At 40.2% G+C, this 21,360-nt stretch overlaps 1 protein-coding gene across 1 annotated transcript in view; it reads left to right on the top strand.

The window, feature by feature from the left end:
• The window catches only part of LOC146861242 (sodium channel protein type 2 subunit alpha-like), a 784,117-nt gene that overhangs the window by 406,935 nt on the left and 355,822 nt on the right, over positions 1 to 21,360 (top strand). Inside the window, exons 16-17 of the mRNA XM_085645402.1 lie at positions 4,206 to 4,562; positions 12,775 to 13,254. Coding sequence (XP_085501528.1) covers positions 4,206 to 4,562; positions 12,775 to 13,254 — 837 coding nt within the window. The remainder of the gene's footprint in view (positions 1 to 4,205; positions 4,563 to 12,774; positions 13,255 to 21,360) is intronic.

Below are 21,360 nucleotides of genomic sequence, written 5' to 3'. Positions count from 1 at the left end.
TTTGTGGTCTTCTAGGGTCAGCAGAACACCAAGTCTCTGATTGTGTTTCAATAAAGTAAACTTTTTTTTAAAATACAACCCATTTTCCTCAAAGGAAACAGAACTGAGGTTAAAATAAAAAGTGACCTTTTTGAAAATGTTGTTTGAGAGATGGAAATGGTCCTCTGCACCACTGTGTACTCTGCAAAAAACATGTTTTACATTCACAAAGGGAAAGGGATTCCAAGGGTGCCCCTTCCCTTTTGCAAATTAATTTCCATCCAAACTTGGGAGTCAGTCATTTTTCAATGTTTTGACCGTGAGTTTCATTAAAACATTGATACGTTGCCTGCAAAAGGGATATGCTGCTTTCAAATATGGAATTGCTATGTAGGTGTCAATCGCAAACTGGAATGGCATGATGAGCAAAAAAAGATGGATTTAGGCCCAGATCTCTGTACTGGGGTGAATGTATGACATTGTTCTGCATTCTGTCCATCAATAGTTCTTTTTGCACTTGTCACCCCGAGTGGGACGGGTATGCTCAGACGTGAGTCCCATGCTCTCCATGCCACTGGAATCAAGCTAACCTGGCTGAAGAGGGGCGAAACCCTGAAACCAGTCCTAGGATGCTTTTTTCCAGTCCAGGGAGGACCTGGCCTGACAGTTCGGGCTGGACTGTTCCCATTGGGCACAGGGGCAAGACTGATTTGCATATGGCTGGGTCCAAACTGGAGTGGCATGGTGAGCCAAAAAACAATGGATTTAGGCCCAGATCTCTGTACTGGGGTGAATGTATGACATTGTTCTGCATTCAGTCCATCAATAGTTCTTATTGCAATCCCATTTTAGAAGCTGGTAACAATGTGTCAATTTCTAAAATGGAAATGGAACATTTAAAAATCTTTTCATGTTTGCAAACTCCAGTATTTGTGATTGTAGAATTACTTCGTACTTCTGGTCTATTGTTTTTAAATATAATTTTACAACAAACTAACTTAGTCATTTAACCAACAAAAAAATGTTATGTGCTGGGCAAGCATTTGTCGCCCATGGGGGTGGGGGTGGATGTAGCAAGCTAACGGATATGGGTGTACCTCACCACCAGCTTTGTACCAAGCGGGGTCAGATGCAAAAAAAAAGCAATCTGACTATACGCTCGAAATTGGGCTAACGGTCAGATAACTAACTTCTGAGGGTCCGTAATCCACTGGGCTAGTGGAGCCGTATGTAAGAAATGAAAGCCTTATATGGGTGGCCAAACCAAGAGTTTGGCAGATAGGGCACTTCGTCATGATGTACTACCCCCTCCGCCAAACGCTAAATCGGGCTCTAACATACCCATTCAAAGACTGAGGAACCCCTGACACACACCATAACCGAATCACAAGTGAAACTTCTCCCGTGTCTAGGTGTGCAGCGAGAAGGGCTTTGCAGGTGCACACTCGCCCATTAGAAAGGGGAAGGAGGGGAACGTATGGGGAACTGGGAGAATGGGGGGGAACAGTACATCTTTTAGAAATCCAGCCAACTCACAGGCAAGGATCATGCGTCTGCATCGCTTTCCATCACAGTAGCCTGTGAGTCTTCCAACTCATCCTCCGTGTCTGCTTTAAAAAGTTCTATCAGGTGTGCCCAATCTAAGGATATTGGATGCTTTCGTAGTCCCCTATATTCCTCACGCTGTAGTGATTCCCTCTCTGCAACCGCCCACCTGATAACCTCTTCTCTCCACTTGTCTTCATGGGGCGCCACCCGGGATTTCCAGCGCTGTGTAATCAATCTTCTGGTAAGCATCAGGTCAAATCCTGCAAAACGGCGTAATAATTTCGCCTTCTTGGGAGCGGGAATAGCCCTAGGAGACAGGCTTCAATCGTGTTCCAAGGTGTGTGTTCTGTCAGTAGCGCTAGACTCTGGGTAACCGCTGACCATAACCCCCCCAATACTGGGCAGGACCATAACATATGAATAAAATCTTTTCATAAACAATGTGGTTCTACCCTATAGTGATATAGAAATTTATTTTTATATATTTTATTGCTTTTTAAATTGTGAATAATAAAGCAGTGCTTCATGAGATGTCATGAAAGGCACTAAGTGTTTTTAAAATACCCCTCACACACTATGAATTCCATGGTGTCATGCTTCATCCTAGGGGTCTTCCCGTCCCTCTACGGAGCGGGGTGTGCAACGACCAATAAATATATGGGAGCACTGTTGTTAGGTGAAGGAATTATCTATGTGTAGACTATGTGTTAAGTAATAGTGAGTGTGGTAGGGTTAGTGAGTGAATACAAAAATTAAAAATCCTCTGGCTAGTGGAAAAAACAAATTTTATTCAATTCCATAGCTGAGAATGTTAAAAAAGGGGGTTACGTAGGGGGTGTATATCAATTAAATACTCCCTACTGGGTCAACATGTTTCGTAAGCAGTCCCCACTGCTTTACTCATCAGGACCTAAATATGTCCCTACTGCACTCGAAAATTAATTGAATTGTATGCCTATTTGCTTGAATTCAAGACCTTCAAAATTTGTGGAAGGCGGTTAAAGGTACATTGACCTTTATTAGTTAGAAATAGCGCTTCTTTGGTATCTGAAAAGATAAAAGCATAAATGAAAATAAAACAACCCGAGGTTCGTTCATGTAAACACATCTCCATACTGTGGAATTATATTGGCTGGAAAAAAATGTGATATATTTTTCTGTTGCTATAACCAAATAGTTCGCATTTCACGAAATTTTTACTGGCTTGTTGATTGAGAAACCAGCACATATGCTCACACATTTGCATTCCTACTGATTCCTTTTGAAAAAGAGCGTGATATATTTTTCTGTAGCTGAATGCTGGGTTTTATTAGGCCAACAAATTTATGAGAGACCAGTTCGCGTTGTGCGAAATATACTTGTTTTTCAATTTAAAAAAATTGCCAACTCACACGTTCATACACATACTTTCATGGGAGCTCATCGTTATTTTACGCGCATAACAATCGCCATCTGAATCGACCGCTTTGTAAAAGTCCGGTCATTTTGCAATGTGGTAGCATGTACGAGTGGGTATATGGACATGCCAACACCTTTGCTGTATTACAAAAGCCTGTGGTAATCTGATGTTCAAAATCATATATTTCAGAAAAACAACTTGTTACGTATAATATATTTACGTAACAGGAAATGGATACATACTTCGTTAGGAATGATTATCCGACTTCTTAAGCTTGCATCGGGGAAGGGGGGCCTTAGACCAATCACTGTGGGTGAGGTGGAAAACATATAGAAATAAGTAATTGCCAATAATGTCATGTTATTGTTGCGTTCGTTGAAAAAGAAGGGGGCGTCTCAGTCGGTGCCTTCTTTAAAGACTTAGGCTGGTCGTACTTACATTTTGGAAGGTTTCTCCTCACCTCAGCCTACAGCCGTGCACTCTGTTTGGCACCCGCTTGGTACTGAGGTTTTCACAAGCGTGTTGCCGGAAGCGGTGTGTCAGAAACAAAAAAGAGCTGGTGCGCGTTCCTTTTTCAAGATGGCTACTTGTATTGTCCATCTCAGGAGTGTGTTTCTAAAATATACTCACTTCCTGGAATATCTCTATAGTCCATACTTATGTTAAAAAACCGGTGAAACGGGACTATTGTTTCCAATAGTGTAGTGCAATATGTAGGAGATAAGGAGGATCACACAATTTAGCTGCTCCCGTACATAGCAGCACTTGGAGGGTTCCACGTTTTGAAAAGTCAGGGGAATGCCCAATTTCAAATATATTTTTGTCTGCCAACCAATATGCTAACCACTATAGCTGTCCGACTATACAAGATGTTCTCCTATTGTTAGTACGACATATTCATGTTTTTTCTGATGTTCTTTTGTCCTTGGTAATGACTTGCTATTTTAAGTGTATGTCTTATATTTTATTATTGGAAATACATTATGGTTTTTTTTTCACTGTACCTTGATTTTGTTCTTTTTTTTAAATCAGTGTACAACTCTGATTTCGATTTCTTGGTTATATTTGTACTTTATTAAGTATTTACAACAAGCAAATGAAAGAAAAATAATTATCCACTGTACATAGTCAACTTTTCATGTCTTTGTTTTAATTCCTTTGCCTAACTTGATCCATTCACTAAAAGTAGTTTTTGTTCAAAACAAGATTTTTCTGAAATATGGCAAACTTAATTACCCTCAATTACTTTCATTCTAATCTGTTCGTATTTCTGTTACAGCTTCGAGTTTTTAAGCTGGCAAAATCTTGGCCAACCCTTAACATGCTAATCAAGATTATTGGTAACTCTGTGGGAGCTTTGGGGAATCTTACCTTGGTGCTGGCCATCATTGTCTTCATTTTTGCTGTAGTTGGCATGCAGCTCTTTGGAAAAAGCTACAAAGAATGTGTCTGCAAAATTTCTGAAGATTGTGAACTTCCACGCTGGCACATGAATGACTTTTTCCACTCCTTTTTGATTGTGTTCCGGGTACTGTGTGGAGAATGGATAGAAACCATGTGGGATTGCATGGAGGTTGCAGGACAATCAATGTGCCTCATGGTTTTCATGCTGGTCATGGTGATTGGTAATCTCGTGGTAAGTAACAAGAGCAGATCAAAGTTGTATTCATGAGTATGACTGTGACACTCTTTTATATCAATATTGTGAACTATTTAACTGTACTTTTAGAATGTCCACTTCGATAGCTGCAAGCAGAAAATAAAAATGTTAAGATATATGCACTTTCAGTGATATTTGTTATTCCTCAATATAATAATATAGAAGAGATTAAAAATGTATGTTTCTCAATTAATGCCTAGAAAAAATGGACATGTGCCCTGTAGCATTGTTATAGTGACCCAAATTAAACAGCAATACTGTACACCCACAATCATATATGGCCATAGTAGCAAAGCAATGAGTACATTCAATATGAAATAATGCAAAACAGAACTGCAAGTGGAAATATTTCCAGGGTGATTCAGACCCTGGCAGGCAGCCCTCCATTTCAGTAGCTTAGCACAGTCTACTGTGCTAATTTACTAAAATGGAGGTCTCCGCTGACCTTGTTGTATATAGAGCCGGAGTCAATAACCTTTTCTATAACAAGAGCTACTTTTATTCAATGAAAACTATCTCGAGCTGCTAATACTTCTGGTGTTTAAATAGCGATCACATCAGACAAGGTTACAGTTGAAGGTTGTCAGCAGTAATGTAAAAAAGGCTTTGTAAGTTTGGAATACCTCTACAAGAGTAATATACTACAGACATAGTTGAAATGCCCATGGGACCAAGGTAATAATATTAGTAATAAGCTTCCTTAACATCAAATCATTTATGACTTAAATATCAGTTTTAAATATATTTTGGAAAGTCAGCCATTTTTCTCCGAACACCATCGTAAGAGTTTTTAAAATATTCATATTTTTGTCTCAAATACATTCTCAATTCTGGATTGCGGATATATTAAGTCATCTAAGTAAACTCTTCTAATTTAGCAAGCTGGCTGCTCCCAGGAGAGCTACTTATATGCAGCTGGAGAGCTACCAGTAGCTCAATGGCTTCTGTTGGAGAAGCCTGAGAGGTTCCTGCATACCTAGCAGTGATCTATAAACCTTCAAAGGATCTGCTGGTGTGGTAGATGCTCTTAAGGCGGAAGAGTTTGCAGGGCGAACACCAATTTGTTGCTTATTCTTGTCAACCTTTTTTTCACAAATATGCTCCAAAAATGGGCGTTTGTTCTTGAGAAAACAAGAAATCATTGACTCCAGGTGCCTGGAGTTTTACAGCTACGTGTAGGGTCCATTGACTGACTTTCCTGCCGGTGAAAGCACCATGAATTTACGGTAGAGGTCATGCTGTGGTAAACTTTAAATGACCCACTAAATGTGCACATGCAAATACAGGACACTATCCAGATGAACTTAGTGACGTTTTGTATGCATAAAAACTACATTGTTCAATATGTTTAGAGTGAGTATGCTCAATAACTTTGTATTTGTACTTCCTCTCTTATCTTGACAATGTTGTCAATTGGATATTTGAGTATATATTCTATTGCCCTCTGTTGTAAATTGTGATCCTTAGTTACCTTTAATATCTACTACCTTTTATATGATATTTCCATTAGATTGTTGATTCTTGTGAACTCTCTATGAGCACATTTGAATTGCTCTTTATTTTCCTTGTAGACACTGTGTTGCCAGTTTAGGAAGGTGTCTGGCTCTCGTAGGTTTGGGTACCATCTTAAAAGGGAGCAAGTTCCTATTTTTTATGCTTTTATGTTTATCTTCTTCACTTTTAAGTTAGTTTGTTTTGATTTGCCGGTAGCGGTCCCTTCACAGGAGAGCCTGTGAGGGTCCGTGGGGTTGCTGGACCCCAGCTTTGCACCAATTGTTTGGCCCCCCTTATTTTAATACTTGCACTCATAGCGCTTTTTTGGACACGCCTCTTTTATGAAGGATAATAATGAGAAAACAATATCCCAACTGGTAGCACTATAAAGGACAATTAGACATGTATGTATAATACATTACATGGAAAAGAAAGCGGGAGACTCAGAAATAGTTTTGAAATGTGCAAATGGCATCATATAATTATGTTCAAAATAAAAAGTACAGTTGTAGCAGCACTGTAGGCAAATAATGCGTGAAACAACCCGAATTGGACTTGGTGCTCAATTGTGTACGTGACACAAGCAAGTGGCGACGCAAGTGACAATTGTGATATCAGCGAAAACGGTGCAAAATGTGGATGTGAACAAATATATACAGTGGATGTTGTGGCTCAAAAACAATGATTTACAATGTTAGATTTGCGAAATTGAAACAATCTCATTTGAGCCACAAAAGGGCATGCGCCATAAGTTACCCTGATCTCAACGTGGTTTATGGGTTATACTCCTGTTGTTATATACAATCTTTTATGGAGGAACATTTAAGGCCGAAAATTGCACGCCCGCGCTGCTCTCTGTGAGCACAATTGGATCGCTCTTTACTTTCCTTGTAGGCACTGTGTTGCCAGTTTCGGGAGGTGCCTGGCTCCTGTAGGTTTGTGGCACCATCTTAAAAGGGAGCAGTTTCCTATTTTTAATGCTTTTATGTTTTCCTTTTTCACTTTTAAGGTAGTTAGTTTTGATTTGAAAGTAGCGTTCCCTTCATAGGGGAGCCTGTGAGGGTCCGCAGGGTTGCTGGAACCCCAGTTTGGCACCAATTGTTTGCCCCCCTTATTTTAATACTCACAGCGCTTAATCGGACATGCCTCTTTTATGGAGGGACATTTATGGCCAAAAATCGCCAAAGGCAAGCCCGTCTGCGCCCGTCCGCGGCCGGAACGTGCCTTGCACCAGGAACCCTGGTCCTGAGAGGAGCGAGTTCATAAAGTATTCAGGTAAGGAACTCCTAGATTTTAACTCTAGGGCCCTTAGCCCTAACTGTTGCCGCTTTAACCCAGGTAGTGTCCTTTTTCAACATTTCTATAGCAGAAGGTAATATCCTGCCGGTGTTCGAACACGAGACCGGGCGAGAGTACATCAGCAGCTATAGTGACGGCGGAGTTTCGCTGTGGTCTCATTAATGTTAGGTCTCTGGCCAAACACAAGTATGAAGTTGCAGACCTCATTCTTAATCACTAATTGGATGTATTATTTCTCCCTGAAACTTGGGCAGGTGCCGCGTCCGACCCTGATTTTGTGACGGCAGTACCAACAGGTTTTCTGTCTTTTAGGTTAGACAGACCCTTTAAACTGGGAGGAGGGTTGGCCATTATTTATCGAGAAAAGCTTGGAGCTAAATTTGCTTCAGCCTCTAATGCACAATGTGAAGCACTATATATCTCTTTAGAAATTAACCATAAAAAAAACCTTTAATGGCCTTCTTCTATACCGCCCTCTGGGGTCCAGGAGTTCCATTCATTATGTCCTAGAATCCGAAATAAGTTTGAATAATTTCACCAATTTGGGTGCTTCTGACTTCAATTTAGAAGATGTATCAGACAATGACACAGTAGCCTTGTCAGATATACTGGGGACCATAGGACTATCGCAAAAGTTGCATAATCCCACTCATGAGGCAGGACATTCTTTAGATGGAATTTTTACATCAGACCCAACCATCACGGTCAAAGAGGTCTTCCTTTATCCTGGACGGACCATTCAGTCATTCAGTTTGATTTAAAGCCCCCAGAAGGACCCACAGTTGAACTTCCTAGGTCGCACCCGATATTCGTTAGAGCATGGAATAAATATGATCCTGAGAGATTACTGATACAGTTTAATAATTCCCAACCTACTCTCAGTTCAAACCCAGAGGTAGCAGTCAAAGAATATGCAGAGTGGTTAAACTCCGCTTTCAACTAGACAGTACCCACCTCAAAGGGATAAGGAAAGCGGAAGACGCCTTCAGTGCCCTGGTTTTCGGAGGCATTGAGACTAAAAAAGCTAAACTGCTGGAGATTAGAAAGATGCTGGAGAGCGCAGTATGATTCCTTGGGAAAAGAAAATTACAAACTAGCACTATCCAAATACAAAACCATGCTCATAATTTAAAAAGGGGCTTTCTATTCAAATCAAATAGAAAAAGCTAAAAACTGTTCTAAATAATTGTTTCAGGTAATAAGCAAACTTACCACCCTGCCCAGCAAAACTACTAATTTGAGAAGCCAAGCTTTCTGCAATAACATCATGAGTATTTTCAGGGATAGAGTGAATAATATATGCACTCTGTTTTGCTTCTGTCACCAGTGAACAGGAAGAAAAACTCATTTTAGCAACTAAATTGGACCCCTGCCCATCTGTTTTAAAAATGTTAGCTAGTAAAGTAGGTGCTATTCCTGCGAACATCTTCAATGCTATGTTTAAGGTTGGGATTTTTCCTACCCTTTGGAAAGAAGCATCCATCTTTCCATTATTAAAAAAAACCTAATTTAGACATCTCCAATCCTATTAACTATTTCCCCATCTCCCTTCTGCCTTTGCCTGCTAAACTAGTTGAAAAACTGATGAACCAATAGCTGGCCCAATTTATTCATTACAACGACTTACTTGATCCCACTCAATTTGGGTTTCATCCTGAGCACAGCACTGAGACTGCTTTAATCAAAGGCACCGAGGAGATTAGGGTAGAGATGAACAAAGGTGGGACTGCTGCCCTAATTCTCTATGATCTATCAGCGGCTTTTGACACGGTAGACCATAACCTGTTGAAACTGCGTCAAGAAAAACGGGGCATTAATTATTCTGTACTATCTTTGCTTTCTTCGTTTTTAGGTGATAGAACTCAGTCGTCACACTGGACCATTTTAAATCACCGCCTTATGTGCTGCTTTGAGGGGTTCCACAGGTCTGTCTGACAGTTTTTTTAACTTTTATGGGTCAGAACTGGTTCCTCTTATTCAACAACTCAGCTTTAGTTTGACATCTTACACTGACGACACACAAATTGTGGTGGTGGCTTCTAAAAATGAACCCTCTATTTCACTTTGTTTTCATCAGTGCATGCGAAAAATAAGTACATGGATGAGAAAAAACTGAGATATTGATCTATTGCAATCTTTCTCCAACATGGGATGCCACGTGGTGGCCTGTAGAACTAGGGAAATTGCCCAAACTAGTAAAAAAGGCAGAAAATCTAGGAATTGTATTAGATAACAGACTGACATATGTGAACCAAATAAACACTATTGTGTCCTTGTCTTCTCTCTTAATTAGGAAAATAAAGAAAATCCTTCCATGTTTGCCAGCTAATCCCAGGAGGACGGTTGTGACTGCACTTGTGTTATCCAAATTGGATTACTGCAACAGCTTGTTCTTGAATATTCAAAATCAACACCTAAATAAGTTGCAGATGATACAAAATGCAGCCTCAAGAATCCTAGTGGAACTGCCCAAATATCCATCTGTTTATAAAGAAATTAGGAAACTGCACTGGCTTCCTGTGGCAAGCCTTATCAAGTTTAAGGACTATTGCTTGGCCTGCCAAGCTCTTAATGATATAGGGCCCATATTTTTAACAAACCTCTTTAAGTGTTAGGATGTGCCAGAACAAGTCAAAGTAATCACTCTTATTGTGGAAAGAATTCCAATGTATTGCTTTCTTAAATAATGTTAAGCTGCTTGAGGATTCCGAGTCATGCACAACAGAGATGGGTCATTAATCCCCGAAACAAAAAGCAACATTAAACAGCCAACACGCGTTTTACCCCCTCATATTTGCCTTCTGGCCTGGGGCTCCTTCAGGGCGTGGTATCTATTTAATAACATTGTAGTCGCTAATAAAGGTGTCCCTGTTCGAAGGTTTTGTGAAAAGATTTTTCTCTACAGATGTCCATCTGCTAGTGTATCAGTCTGGATCAGTCGGCATCGGGCCCAAATTCCTTACAACTAATTGGGGTGCTCGAAGCCTGAGTTACGGAGCTGCAAAACTCTGGAATACTCTCCGTTGCATATTAGATCTTCGCACTCTTTGTCTTCTTTTAGAAAGGGCCTTAAAACCTAGCTTTTTCAGACCTTGGCCAGATTAAGTGATGATTCAGTTGTGATGTGCTTTGAGTTTCAACGCCAAGACACCCTAGAATATTCACACGCTTAATAAGTTTAAATAACATAACATCATGGTTTGGCTTTTAGTTCTAATTTCTGTCCACCCTCGTCCTCGTTTCAAGGATCGTGCAAATTCTAAATAGAGATCAATGGAGAGGGTGCTGAACTCGGCATTACAAGTTTTGCTGCAGCTACTGCAACCCACAATGTGCACAAGTTTCAGCAAACAAATCCATCATATATGGGCTCCAAAGCATTTGGAGGGGAAAACATGAGCATTTATCCATAATTCCGAGGTGCGCAAATCAGAAGTGCTATAATTGCCTACCTGAAAATTACGACACCTCGCTTTAGCTCAAACTACAGGTGTGCAATTACCACACAAATGTTTTTGCACAGCCTTCAGATTGAGGATCTTACCCATACATTTTCATTATCGTTGAATAGATATTTCCAATAGGTAATTTCTACTTTTGATTCTGTCATTGTTGTCATTTAATTTTTAATTTTGTATTCATTTTTATTAAGAAGCAGAATAACAATGATTGCAGCTGTACATTAGCAACATACTGTGTGCAACATCATGACTTGATTACATGGCATAAATCCAGCATATTACACAGGAATATAACAAGTCTATCAGGTGTACATCTATTAAACAGACCTAAGGATATATGCACTTGATCTCCCATCCGCCGTACCCCGGGAAAGTTACAAATCTTTAAAAAAGGGGGCGCAAGGTTGTCATTTTATATATTGTGCTCCATGGTCTACCTAACTTCCCATTGGCTTTAGCTCAGTGCTTGAGGCACAACAATATCAGAACATTGCATGCATTTTGTTTGTCTAGTGTCCTTTTTAATGGGCATAAATGAAAACAAGATCTGTGATTTGTCATGCTAAATTCACACTTAGTCACAGTAGTGCTGCTAACCAATCAGCATCATAAATACCTCTTTGAACGAACCAAGTAACAAACGAACCAAGTTTCAAGACATGTCTAACCAAAGAAAATATTTATTTTTTATCCTGAACTGCTATAATGAAACATTTAGCCTACCTAATATCATGTGGCAGATAAACGAAGGCACAGAAATGATGATCACCCACAGCATAAATCCCTATCATCAAGGAGAGAAATCATAGTGCCCAACACCTGAAGAAGCTTGAATTATGAACTTAAAGGAAAAACTCTGCATTTTCTTCTCAATTTAGAGTTGCTGTATTTATAAAAACCTACCTCTCTTTGCCTGCTATTTTACACACACGTACACACATACCGACATATATACTATTCCTCTCCCTCTCTCTCTTTCTGTCACTCTATCTCTCACACTATTTTTCTCCTTCTCTCTTTGTCTCTCCTCGCTCTCTCTCTCTCTCTCTCTCTCTCTCTCTCTCTTTTTTTTAAAGCATTCTAGCAAAGCTTGGACAGTGTACGTCTCATCCAGAATAGGAAGCTGTTCACAACAAACCTCAGCCTAGGGTGATAGGAGACAGTTATGACAATTGAAAACCTTATTAAGATATAAGTAAGTTCCTACTGTTGTCTCTGGTTCATTATGAACCTTGTTGATGGACTCTCCCATGTACTCAAAGTATGAAGTGGCCTTCATTTATTTTGTTCCGCTAGTGGTTTTCGTGTTGTTTCACTTTGCTGCCACGGCTTCCATGCATAATGTCTCTAAAGAAATTACAAAAGAAAGTAACACCTAAAATGGAACTGATAGAGCTGAAGACCCATGGTCTGATTCTCAAAGCCACTTGAACTAGTATCATAGTTTTACTTGTGTAAATGGTAGGATTTATGACTGCAAGGCACAAAAGGTGACTTAGCAGTTGTAAATTCATTTACTCCCATGCGATATCACCCCACAAGAGCATAATGTTTTCATGCAAGGATAAGTCCCACACAAGTGGTGGAGATTGGACTGTTGAAGCCATGTTCAAGCTTGAAGGTTTGTGAAGACCCACAAATGTATTAGTTTGTTGCATTCAAAAACTTTTCTCACCCTCTAAATTTACAAAGATTTACTCCATGTAAGGGCTAAAATATATCAATTTCCAGAGTAGGAATGGGAATGGAAATGGAACCCCAACTTTCCTTGTGGTATAGAGGAAGGGTTTTTCTACAGAGGGAAGATATTGCAACTCTCAATTAATTGGATCTCCTTTCTCAACTTTGTTGAAAATTGCATCTAGATTAACACAATCTAACATTGCTTTTCCTTATGTATGTTTGTGATATATTCTCATCTATTAACTTCCTAGGTATTGAATCTGTTCCTGGCATTGCTGCTCAGCTCGTTTAGCTCAGACAATCTTTCACCGACAGATGATGATGTTGAAATGAACAATCTTCAGATCGCTGTTGGCAGGATACAAAAGGGAATAGATTATGTCAAAACAGCCTTACATGACTTTGTCCAAAAGTGCTTTTTCGAAACCCAAAATGCATTAGATGATGTTAAGCAACTGGAGGAAGCCCATAAGCAAGACGCCTTCAATTTCAACCACAATGCAGTTGAAATGATCAGAGAATGCGACTATCTGAAAGATGGAACTGGCAGTGATTTTGGAAGCTGTGTCGAGAAATACATACATGATGAGAAAGACTATGAAACATTTCTCCCAAAGCCCATCCGGCATGAAGTAGTGCCAATTGCGGTTGGAGAATCGGATTTTGAACATATAAATACAGAAGATTTGAGTAGTGAGTCTGAATTGGAAGAAAGTAAAGAAAGTAAAGAGGTAGGATACCTTATGTGCTATTTAGTTATGATTCATAAATATATACACATGTATATTTATACATATATTTTACCCGCAGTGCCCAATTTACTAAAATGTTAACAAAGGTGTGAAATACGTTTCTGCAGTTTGCAAACCTCTTAAAGGGAATGATAGGAAGGGTGTGCCAGTTGCAAGCGTTCTAGGTGGACTTTAGGAAATATTTTGTGACCTTGTGCTAGGCCTGATCTTTTGCATTAACTGTGGTGTAATTGTGTCTGGGTACAGGATTGCCCTAGCTAATATTTATAATATTAGAGACAATACTTTTCAATGTGTTAAATAATTTAATTAAACTCAACACCTTTCAATTTTGAAGTACTATTCATACATTTAAGCATTATACTTATATACTAAACATCATCGTCATCCCACATTCAAATATTTGACACATTCTTTTTCACCTCTTGTACTTTTCCTTTAGACATTTTTGTACAATTTTTGTGTGTACTCTGAAAAAGACAAAAATGTTTTTCCAGAAGTGCATATATCAAACTGTACAAACATAACAAACGTTTTTTATATTGAACCAGTCAATTATTCCTATAATATTTGAGTTTCTGTGATAGTCTCCATCTCTTATGCACAAACTCTAAAAAGTCTCATGCTGGGGGTTGTTTTGCGTATCTCCTAAGTGGCACTTTTTTTTCTCCATGGGGGAGAACATTTTTACCCAAGGCGGAATTCGACCCCTACTCCGCTCCAAACAACATTTAGAGGGTTCTAGTTCCCTTTCACACCTCATAATGGGAATAACCAGCGCCCTTGGTAGGAGTAATTTGTCCAAGGTGGAAAGGGGTTGGAGAGAAATGTGAGGATACCAACAAACTCACATGTTCCTGGGTGTTCACAAACTTTCCAAGAACACCACAAACAGGAACAACTGCACTGAACCTTGAGTGTCCTTTACTAAGCACAATATTATTTGTTTGTAGACTAACATTGTGGCTGAGTAAAATAATGTATTACTGCAAGATAACCTTTTATACATTTCTTGGAGTTGTATTTCTGGCAATTGTTTTCCTTTATTTGCATTTGCTTGCAGCATGGCTCTACCCAATGGTGTCAGTGAGCTTTACACATTAACAACTGAAAGGTGGGTGAGGGCTTGCATTCCACTAAACTTGGAGAAATAAGTCACAAACCAAAAGCGGTTAAACTGAACTAACTTAATTAGAATAGAGTAAGAGAGATCATCCAAAGGAAATCTGTGGTTCACTTGGGGATATAGTGAAGAGGGGTATTAGAGGCAGTCTGATAGGAGTAGAGAGAAGTGAAGAGGAGAAGGAGATGTATGGGGAAGTAGAGGGAGGGTGGTAGAGCATTGTGAAGTACAGTCTATTAAGGGAGGTGCAGAAGTGATGAACAGGGTGAAGTGGGATGTAGAGGGAGAGACAGGAAGGGGGAAGATGGTAGAAGGTGTGTGGAAAGTATCAAAGAAAAGATTTTGACAGGGATGAGGGAAAGTTATGCCATTTAAATAAGTCCTGCTCATACAGTATTATCATAGTGTAGTTATAATATTTGCTTTCCCAAAATGTATTCTGTAAAATGCTTCCTGAAATTCTGTCAGATTCATGTCTTGAGAGTTGGAGGCCAAATGACTGAAAATTTTATAAAATTCATAGGTATTCCTTAAAATCTCACTTCATAATTTTGGAGTGGAAACTGTAATGTGTTGGTCAGTGGACAATATCATTGGTGACCAGCTGCATCTCTTTGCTTCTGTGGAATTGCGAGCAGATTGAATCATTAAGTTAAATGAGTGCATAAATTGCCTCTGAGACATACCGTTAAAGGCCCTATGTACGAAAAGACTGGCTCTAAAAAGAGGTCACAAATTGCTCACCAACATTTCAAAATGCTAAATATGTACTGATAGGTCACACTAAAAAATCTACAGTCGCATGGAGTCATAAGACGACTTGCATAATGAATGTTAATTAGGCATATCACTATTTGCAACCCCTTGTGATGGACTACAGGCACCTGTAGGCCACAATCCCTATATCTGTATTCCCAAACTGAAATTGCTGCTTCTGAATGAATGAATGAATGAATTAATAAATGAGCTCCACCTGCTGTGACGATACTGTAAATTCTCAGTGGTTTGTGTCTGGTCTCGCAGTTGCTCGCCATTGATACATACCATTTTAATTTGCAATTTTGAGGGGACACCACTTTCACTCATCTTCCAAATGGGCAATTCAGAATTGATGTAGTACATAGCAAAAGCCCATTATCAGTCACAAAGCCTGTGATTTTGCAAATCACACAGTTTTTGACTCCAAAATGGATATATATATCAGGCCCTTAGTGTCTTAAAGGTTCTGCTTTTGTTGGATTACATTAGTCTCCACCACATAGTCATCGGCTGCAAAGTTTTCAAATCTATTAATTTGTTTCAATCTACTTTAATTTAGACTGCAATTCATTTGCCATTTACATTTACAAATATGACATTGTATTTTATTGTCACATGTTACGTGAAAAATATAAAAAGGAGGAGAAGAAAGAGAATGTGTTAGAGTAAGGTAAGAAAGGTTGCCACTGCAGGCTTGTGAAAGTGTCTTCCAGACAATTATCTATGCTGATGACCCTAACAGTGACTGAGTGGGGTGCTCTCAAACATCACTATGACTAAAGTCAGGGACTTCTTTCAAACATTTAAACTTTCATGGCCTTTGGCTGGCTCCAAAATGTGATTTACTGCCAGCACGCCAATGCTGAAAGGGCCTCTCCAAATCAATCCAATGGCTAAAAGGGGCTTACCTAAAGTTCCTTTCTGCATGTGTATGTTATTTACTGCCAGCAGGTCAATGCTGAAAGGGCCTCTCCAAATCAAGCCAATGGCTAAAGAGGTCTTACCTAAAGTTCCTTTCTGCATGTGTATGTGTTTGCCGTGTTTTGTGTGGAGTTTTGTTTAGTGGCATGAAGTACGCTATACAACTAATGCTGTCTCTAGTCAGGCCTAGAACAAATGACTTGGTAAACACAGCAATTAAATCATGTAGGCCAATGTATTCATTAGAAAATACAAAGGAAATTAATGCCAACTGAGAAACAGTGTATTGTGTACAACCTTTCATAGACTGGACCAATTTGAATACATCTAAATAAAGTTTAAACTTGCATAAGCTTCTGTTTGCTCAGAGTTGGGAAATTTTCCCCACACTCAAAATAAGGGTTGAAGGCTACTGTGCTTTCATCTTAAATAATCAAATGTTTTGAGGTCTGTAGAACATTTGTCTTAGCTCTGTTTGATCTTTTGAATTCAAATCTCTTTTAGGAGATCCATAGTTTATTTCAAACATATTTTGTCAAATAGAAACAAGAAGTCTATATAGGCATTCATCAACATACTTTTCCCCCTTTTTTCCACAGGCCGATGTCCACTTGCATTAAAAAAGCTCTTTTTTATGTGCAAGGGTCATAAATCTAGAGACAGTAATCTTTGAACAACAGCATATTGCATCCGATTTACAGTAAATACTCGTGTTGGTAGCGGAACATCAAACTATTTAAATTATTGCTATTGGCTCTTATGAGAGATTTAAAGAGCTGGGTGCAAAAAGGAGAAATACAAAGAGATGGGTTGTGTAATCCCAGTCCCATTTATAATGGCAATATAATTCACTGAGTACCATGTGCATCAAGAACATTTTCCAAATACCACTATATGTTCATATCCTACTATCGAGCTTAAGTAACCCACTTACTAAATTTGTTGAGTATGCTTTTTCTTAAATCTACCTGTCAATAGCCTCTCCTTTGCTAAGGATCTCAGCCTTTCCACTGGTGTGAAATAATATTACACAACACTCTTCCAGACATAAATAAAATATTCATGCAACACAGATTTGAAAACAAACAATTTAGCTTTATTTCCATAGCAATCATAAGAAGTATTACCTCCATCAACTGAACTACCTTCCCAGACAACCAAAACATAGTCACTTCAAGTATTGTAATCTTCAGTGGTTACCAGTAGAAATTTTGTGTTTGAGGCATATGAGCTGTAAATCATATGCTTTAGCATAGATCACCATCTGGTGTTGGGCCTGGATGCTTGCACTTTATTTTTGTTCGAAGAAGTCTTGCAGTGATGAAATAGATGACTCCTCCTTTCGGTGATAGTGCACATGGGCATCGGCTCCATCCTCAGATTGTTTTTTTCCACCATCGGGTGCGGACGTGTAGTGCGTCGCTTTGGTTCGGTACCGTTTTCGGACCCCTTCGACGCGCAATTCATTACCTCGACAGTATTGTTCTCGATCGCGGTTCCTCATTCGCCGCGTATCCTCTCACTTCGGAAAACTTTCTATCGGAAAACTCGTGGCAGGCCATAAGGCCTACCCGACTGCGCTAGCCGTCGATGGATCGAACTCCATTCAAGCTATGTCCCAGTTGTCGTGCTAAATTTCCAGGCACCGACTTGCACGAAGTTTGCAATCTCTGCTTGTCCCCAGAACACGACGAGAAGGACTGCGACGCATGTCGATCATTCCGATCGAAAAAGAAACTTTGTGATCGTGGGGCTTGACGCCATAAAATGCAACATCAGACCGATGCTGTTCCGGACATCTTCGGCGAAGATTCCGATACCCAACAACCAGCTCAAGGGGCAGTGGGAGAAGAGCAGATCTCCGTGTCCGAAGCCGACTGCGACATGGAAGAAGAAGAAAACATCACTCCGGGTCAGTGTACCGTGAGTACAGATCCCCCTCTGCCCATTTACCACAAGACAAAGGCTCCGGGCCCTCCTTCATCCTCGGGATCAGGTCGGCATCGACAAAATGTTTCTGATGCCCTGCCCTCCAGCCCGGCTCCGAAACATAAAGAAACGCCTTTAGGCTCAGGCTCGAGCCAGCCCCGCTCTGATGTTGAACAGACAACTTCGGTACCAAGACAAAAGACCAAACATCTATTAGTTAACTTGCCTTCCACACCAAAAGGTTCGGACCCAAAACCTTCTACACCCAGAGGTTAGGAACCGAAACCGTCTCAAGACCAAAGACTCGGAACCGAAACCTTCCAAGGCCAAAGATTTGGAACCGAAACCCTAAAAGGCCAAAGTCTCAGAGCCGAAACCCTCCAAGTCTAAACACTTGGAGCCCAAACCCTCTAAGTCCAAACACTCGGAGCCCAAACCTTCAACAGCCAAAGGGCTCGGAACCGAAACCTTTGGCACTGAAATCACCACGCAAAGAAAAAGACACTCTCCCCAAAGAGCCTCGGCCCGATGAGCCACCTTTGGACCCAAAACAGAAATAGCTGGTGATAAACCCTAAAACAGGACATATTCAGTCAACTCTTCCAAAAAATGGAAAACTGACCTAGCAGAGGACAATCATATCCCTCTTAAGAAGAAGAATGTGGGTACTAACCCTTCTCTTCCCTATATTTCACCTCCTTCTCCTCCTCCTAATCCTAACTTGGCCATCACACCATTTAATTCACCACCACCACACCTGATCCACAGGAGGAAGGGGATGAGGATCAGGATGCACCACAAGACACTGACCCTTGGGAGGATTACCAGACAGATCCAAATACAGATAATGACTATGATGTGTATTCCTCCAGACCCTCCCCAACTGATGACAACATTGGCTATGTCGAGCTCATTAACAGGGCTGCTCATTTTCATGGGGTAGGCCTTCATAAACAGCCCTTAGAGGAGGATATCCTCTTTGAGACACTTGCTTCATCCCAAAGAGCCACTCATACATTTCCCATGCTCAAAGGCATGTTAAAACACACAGACAAGGTATTTAAAGATCCTGTTAGGGCAAGAATAATCACACCCAGAGTGGATAAAAAATACAAATCAGCTCCTACCGATCCTGTTTATATTAAAGGTCAGCTGCCCCTAGACTTTCTTGTAGTCTCCAACGCATGTAAGAGAGCTAATTCACAAGCCACAGGAGACACCCCTCCTTCTGACAAGGAGTCCAAGCTTATTTATGCCTCAGGCAAAAGAGTGGCTTCACAGGCATCAAACAGCTGGCGCATTGCCAACGCCCAGGCGCTGCTAGCTCGTTATGACAGGGGTCATTATGATGAGCTAGAAAAAACCATGCAACATTTGCCTGATGAATATAAATCTAAGGCTAATTACCTTATTCAGGAAGGTAAACTCATTACCAACACCTTGATTAGATGTGCACTAGATGCAGCAGACACAGCAGCACATGAAATCAACACCAGCAGACTATGGCGCAGACACGCATGGCTCAGAATTTCTGGATTTAAGCTGGAGGTGATACTTAAACAACCCTTTGACAAAGACTATCTTTTCGGCCCAGCTGTTGACACTCTGCTGGAAAAGATGAAAAAAGACACTTATGTCGCGTAGTCAATTGGGGCTTTACAATTACCACACGCACTTCCCCCGCAAACAAACAGTGACTTCCTTTGGCTAATCCCCTGATCATTCCACTCCTGTAAAGGGGGCGTCTCTCCCAATTCCTACCTGTCTAAAATTCATTCACCTCAGACAAGTGAATGCTACAAATTATCCAATATGGGTACTAACTGGAACTTATAAGCACTGCTCCAAATATTCTTCCAAGAGCACATGCAATGCCACCAGAACATCTCACCCTCTTTAAGCAGGAGGTTCTATCTCTCTTAGAAAAACATGCTATAGAACCAGTCCCATTAACATACCAAGGGACCGGGGTATACTCCCTGTATTTCTTAATTCCCAAAAGGGACGGCTCTCTCAGGCTCTCTAGACTTCAGACAGCTAAATCTTTACATACAGTCGGACCACTTTCACATGGTCACACTCCAACAAGTTCTCCCACTACTTCATCAAGGCGACCTTCTAGCCACTCTGGACTTAAAGGACGCCTATTTCCATATTCCCATTCACCCTGCTCACAGAAAATATCTCAGGTTTGTGGTGGACGGACAACATTTCCAGTTCAAAGTTCTCCCATTCGGGGTAACTATAGCACCTAGGGTTTTCACCAAGTGCCTGGCATTAGTCGCAGCTCATCTAAGAAGACAGCACATTCATGTCTTCCCTTACCTAGACGACTGGCTCGTAAAAGCCAGATCATAACAAAGCTGCCTACACCACAATTGAAAGACAGTCCAACTGCTCTGCTTTACCACTTGGGATTCACTGTAAACCTCACCAAGTCTCACCTACAATCATCCAACACACAACTGTATATAGGAGCCACAATAGACACTTGCAAAGCTCTAGCGTATCCAAACCTGGTCAGGATCTGCAACATGCAACCTCTAATATCACAGTTTCATCCTCAACACTCATTACCAGCCTGAGGGCCCGATTCACAGAACTAACTTAAGACAAAATCCTAAACTTACTACCATTTTGGTATTCACAGAAGGCACTTACTCATTTCGGTTAGGAGTCCTAACTTTAGGACTCCTAAATGCCTTCTGTGAATACCGAAAGTCTTAAAATTAGGATTTTTCTCAGTTTAGTAATAGTATAGTTAGGACTCCTAACTTTAGGCATCCTAAATGCCTTCTGTGAATACCGAAAGTCTTAAAATTAGGATTTTTCTCAATTTAGTAGTAGTAAAGTTAGGACTTCTAAGTTTAGAACTCCTAAATGCCTTCTGTAAATACCGAAAGCCTTAAAATTAGGATTTTTCTCAGTTTAGTAGTAGTATAGTTAGGACTCCTAACTTTAGGACTCCTAAATGCCTTCTGTGAATACCGAAAGTCTTAAAATTAGGATTTTTCTCAATTTAGTAGTAGTAAAGTTAGGACTTCTAAGTTTAGAACTCCTAAATGCCTTCTGTAAATACCGAAAGCCTTAAAATTAGGATTTTTCTCAGTTTAGTAGTAGTATAGTTAGGACTCCTAACTTTAGGACTCCTAAAGGCCTTCTGTGAATAGCGAAAGTCTTAAAATTAGGATTTTTCTCAATTTAGTAGTAGTAAAGTTAGGACTCCCAACTTTAGGACTCCTAAATGCCTTCTTTGAATACCGAAAGCCTTAAAATTAGGATTTTTCTCAGTTTAGTAGTAGTAAAGTTAGGAGTCCTAACTTTAGGACTTATAAACTGAGAAAAATCCTAAT

This window comes from Triturus cristatus, chromosome 3_1 (assembly GCF_964204655.1).
Source record: "Triturus cristatus chromosome 3_1, aTriCri1.1, whole genome shotgun sequence".
NCBI lineage: Eukaryota > Metazoa > Chordata > Amphibia > Caudata > Salamandridae > Triturus > Triturus cristatus.
This window is presented reverse-complemented; position numbering and strand designations above follow the sequence as displayed.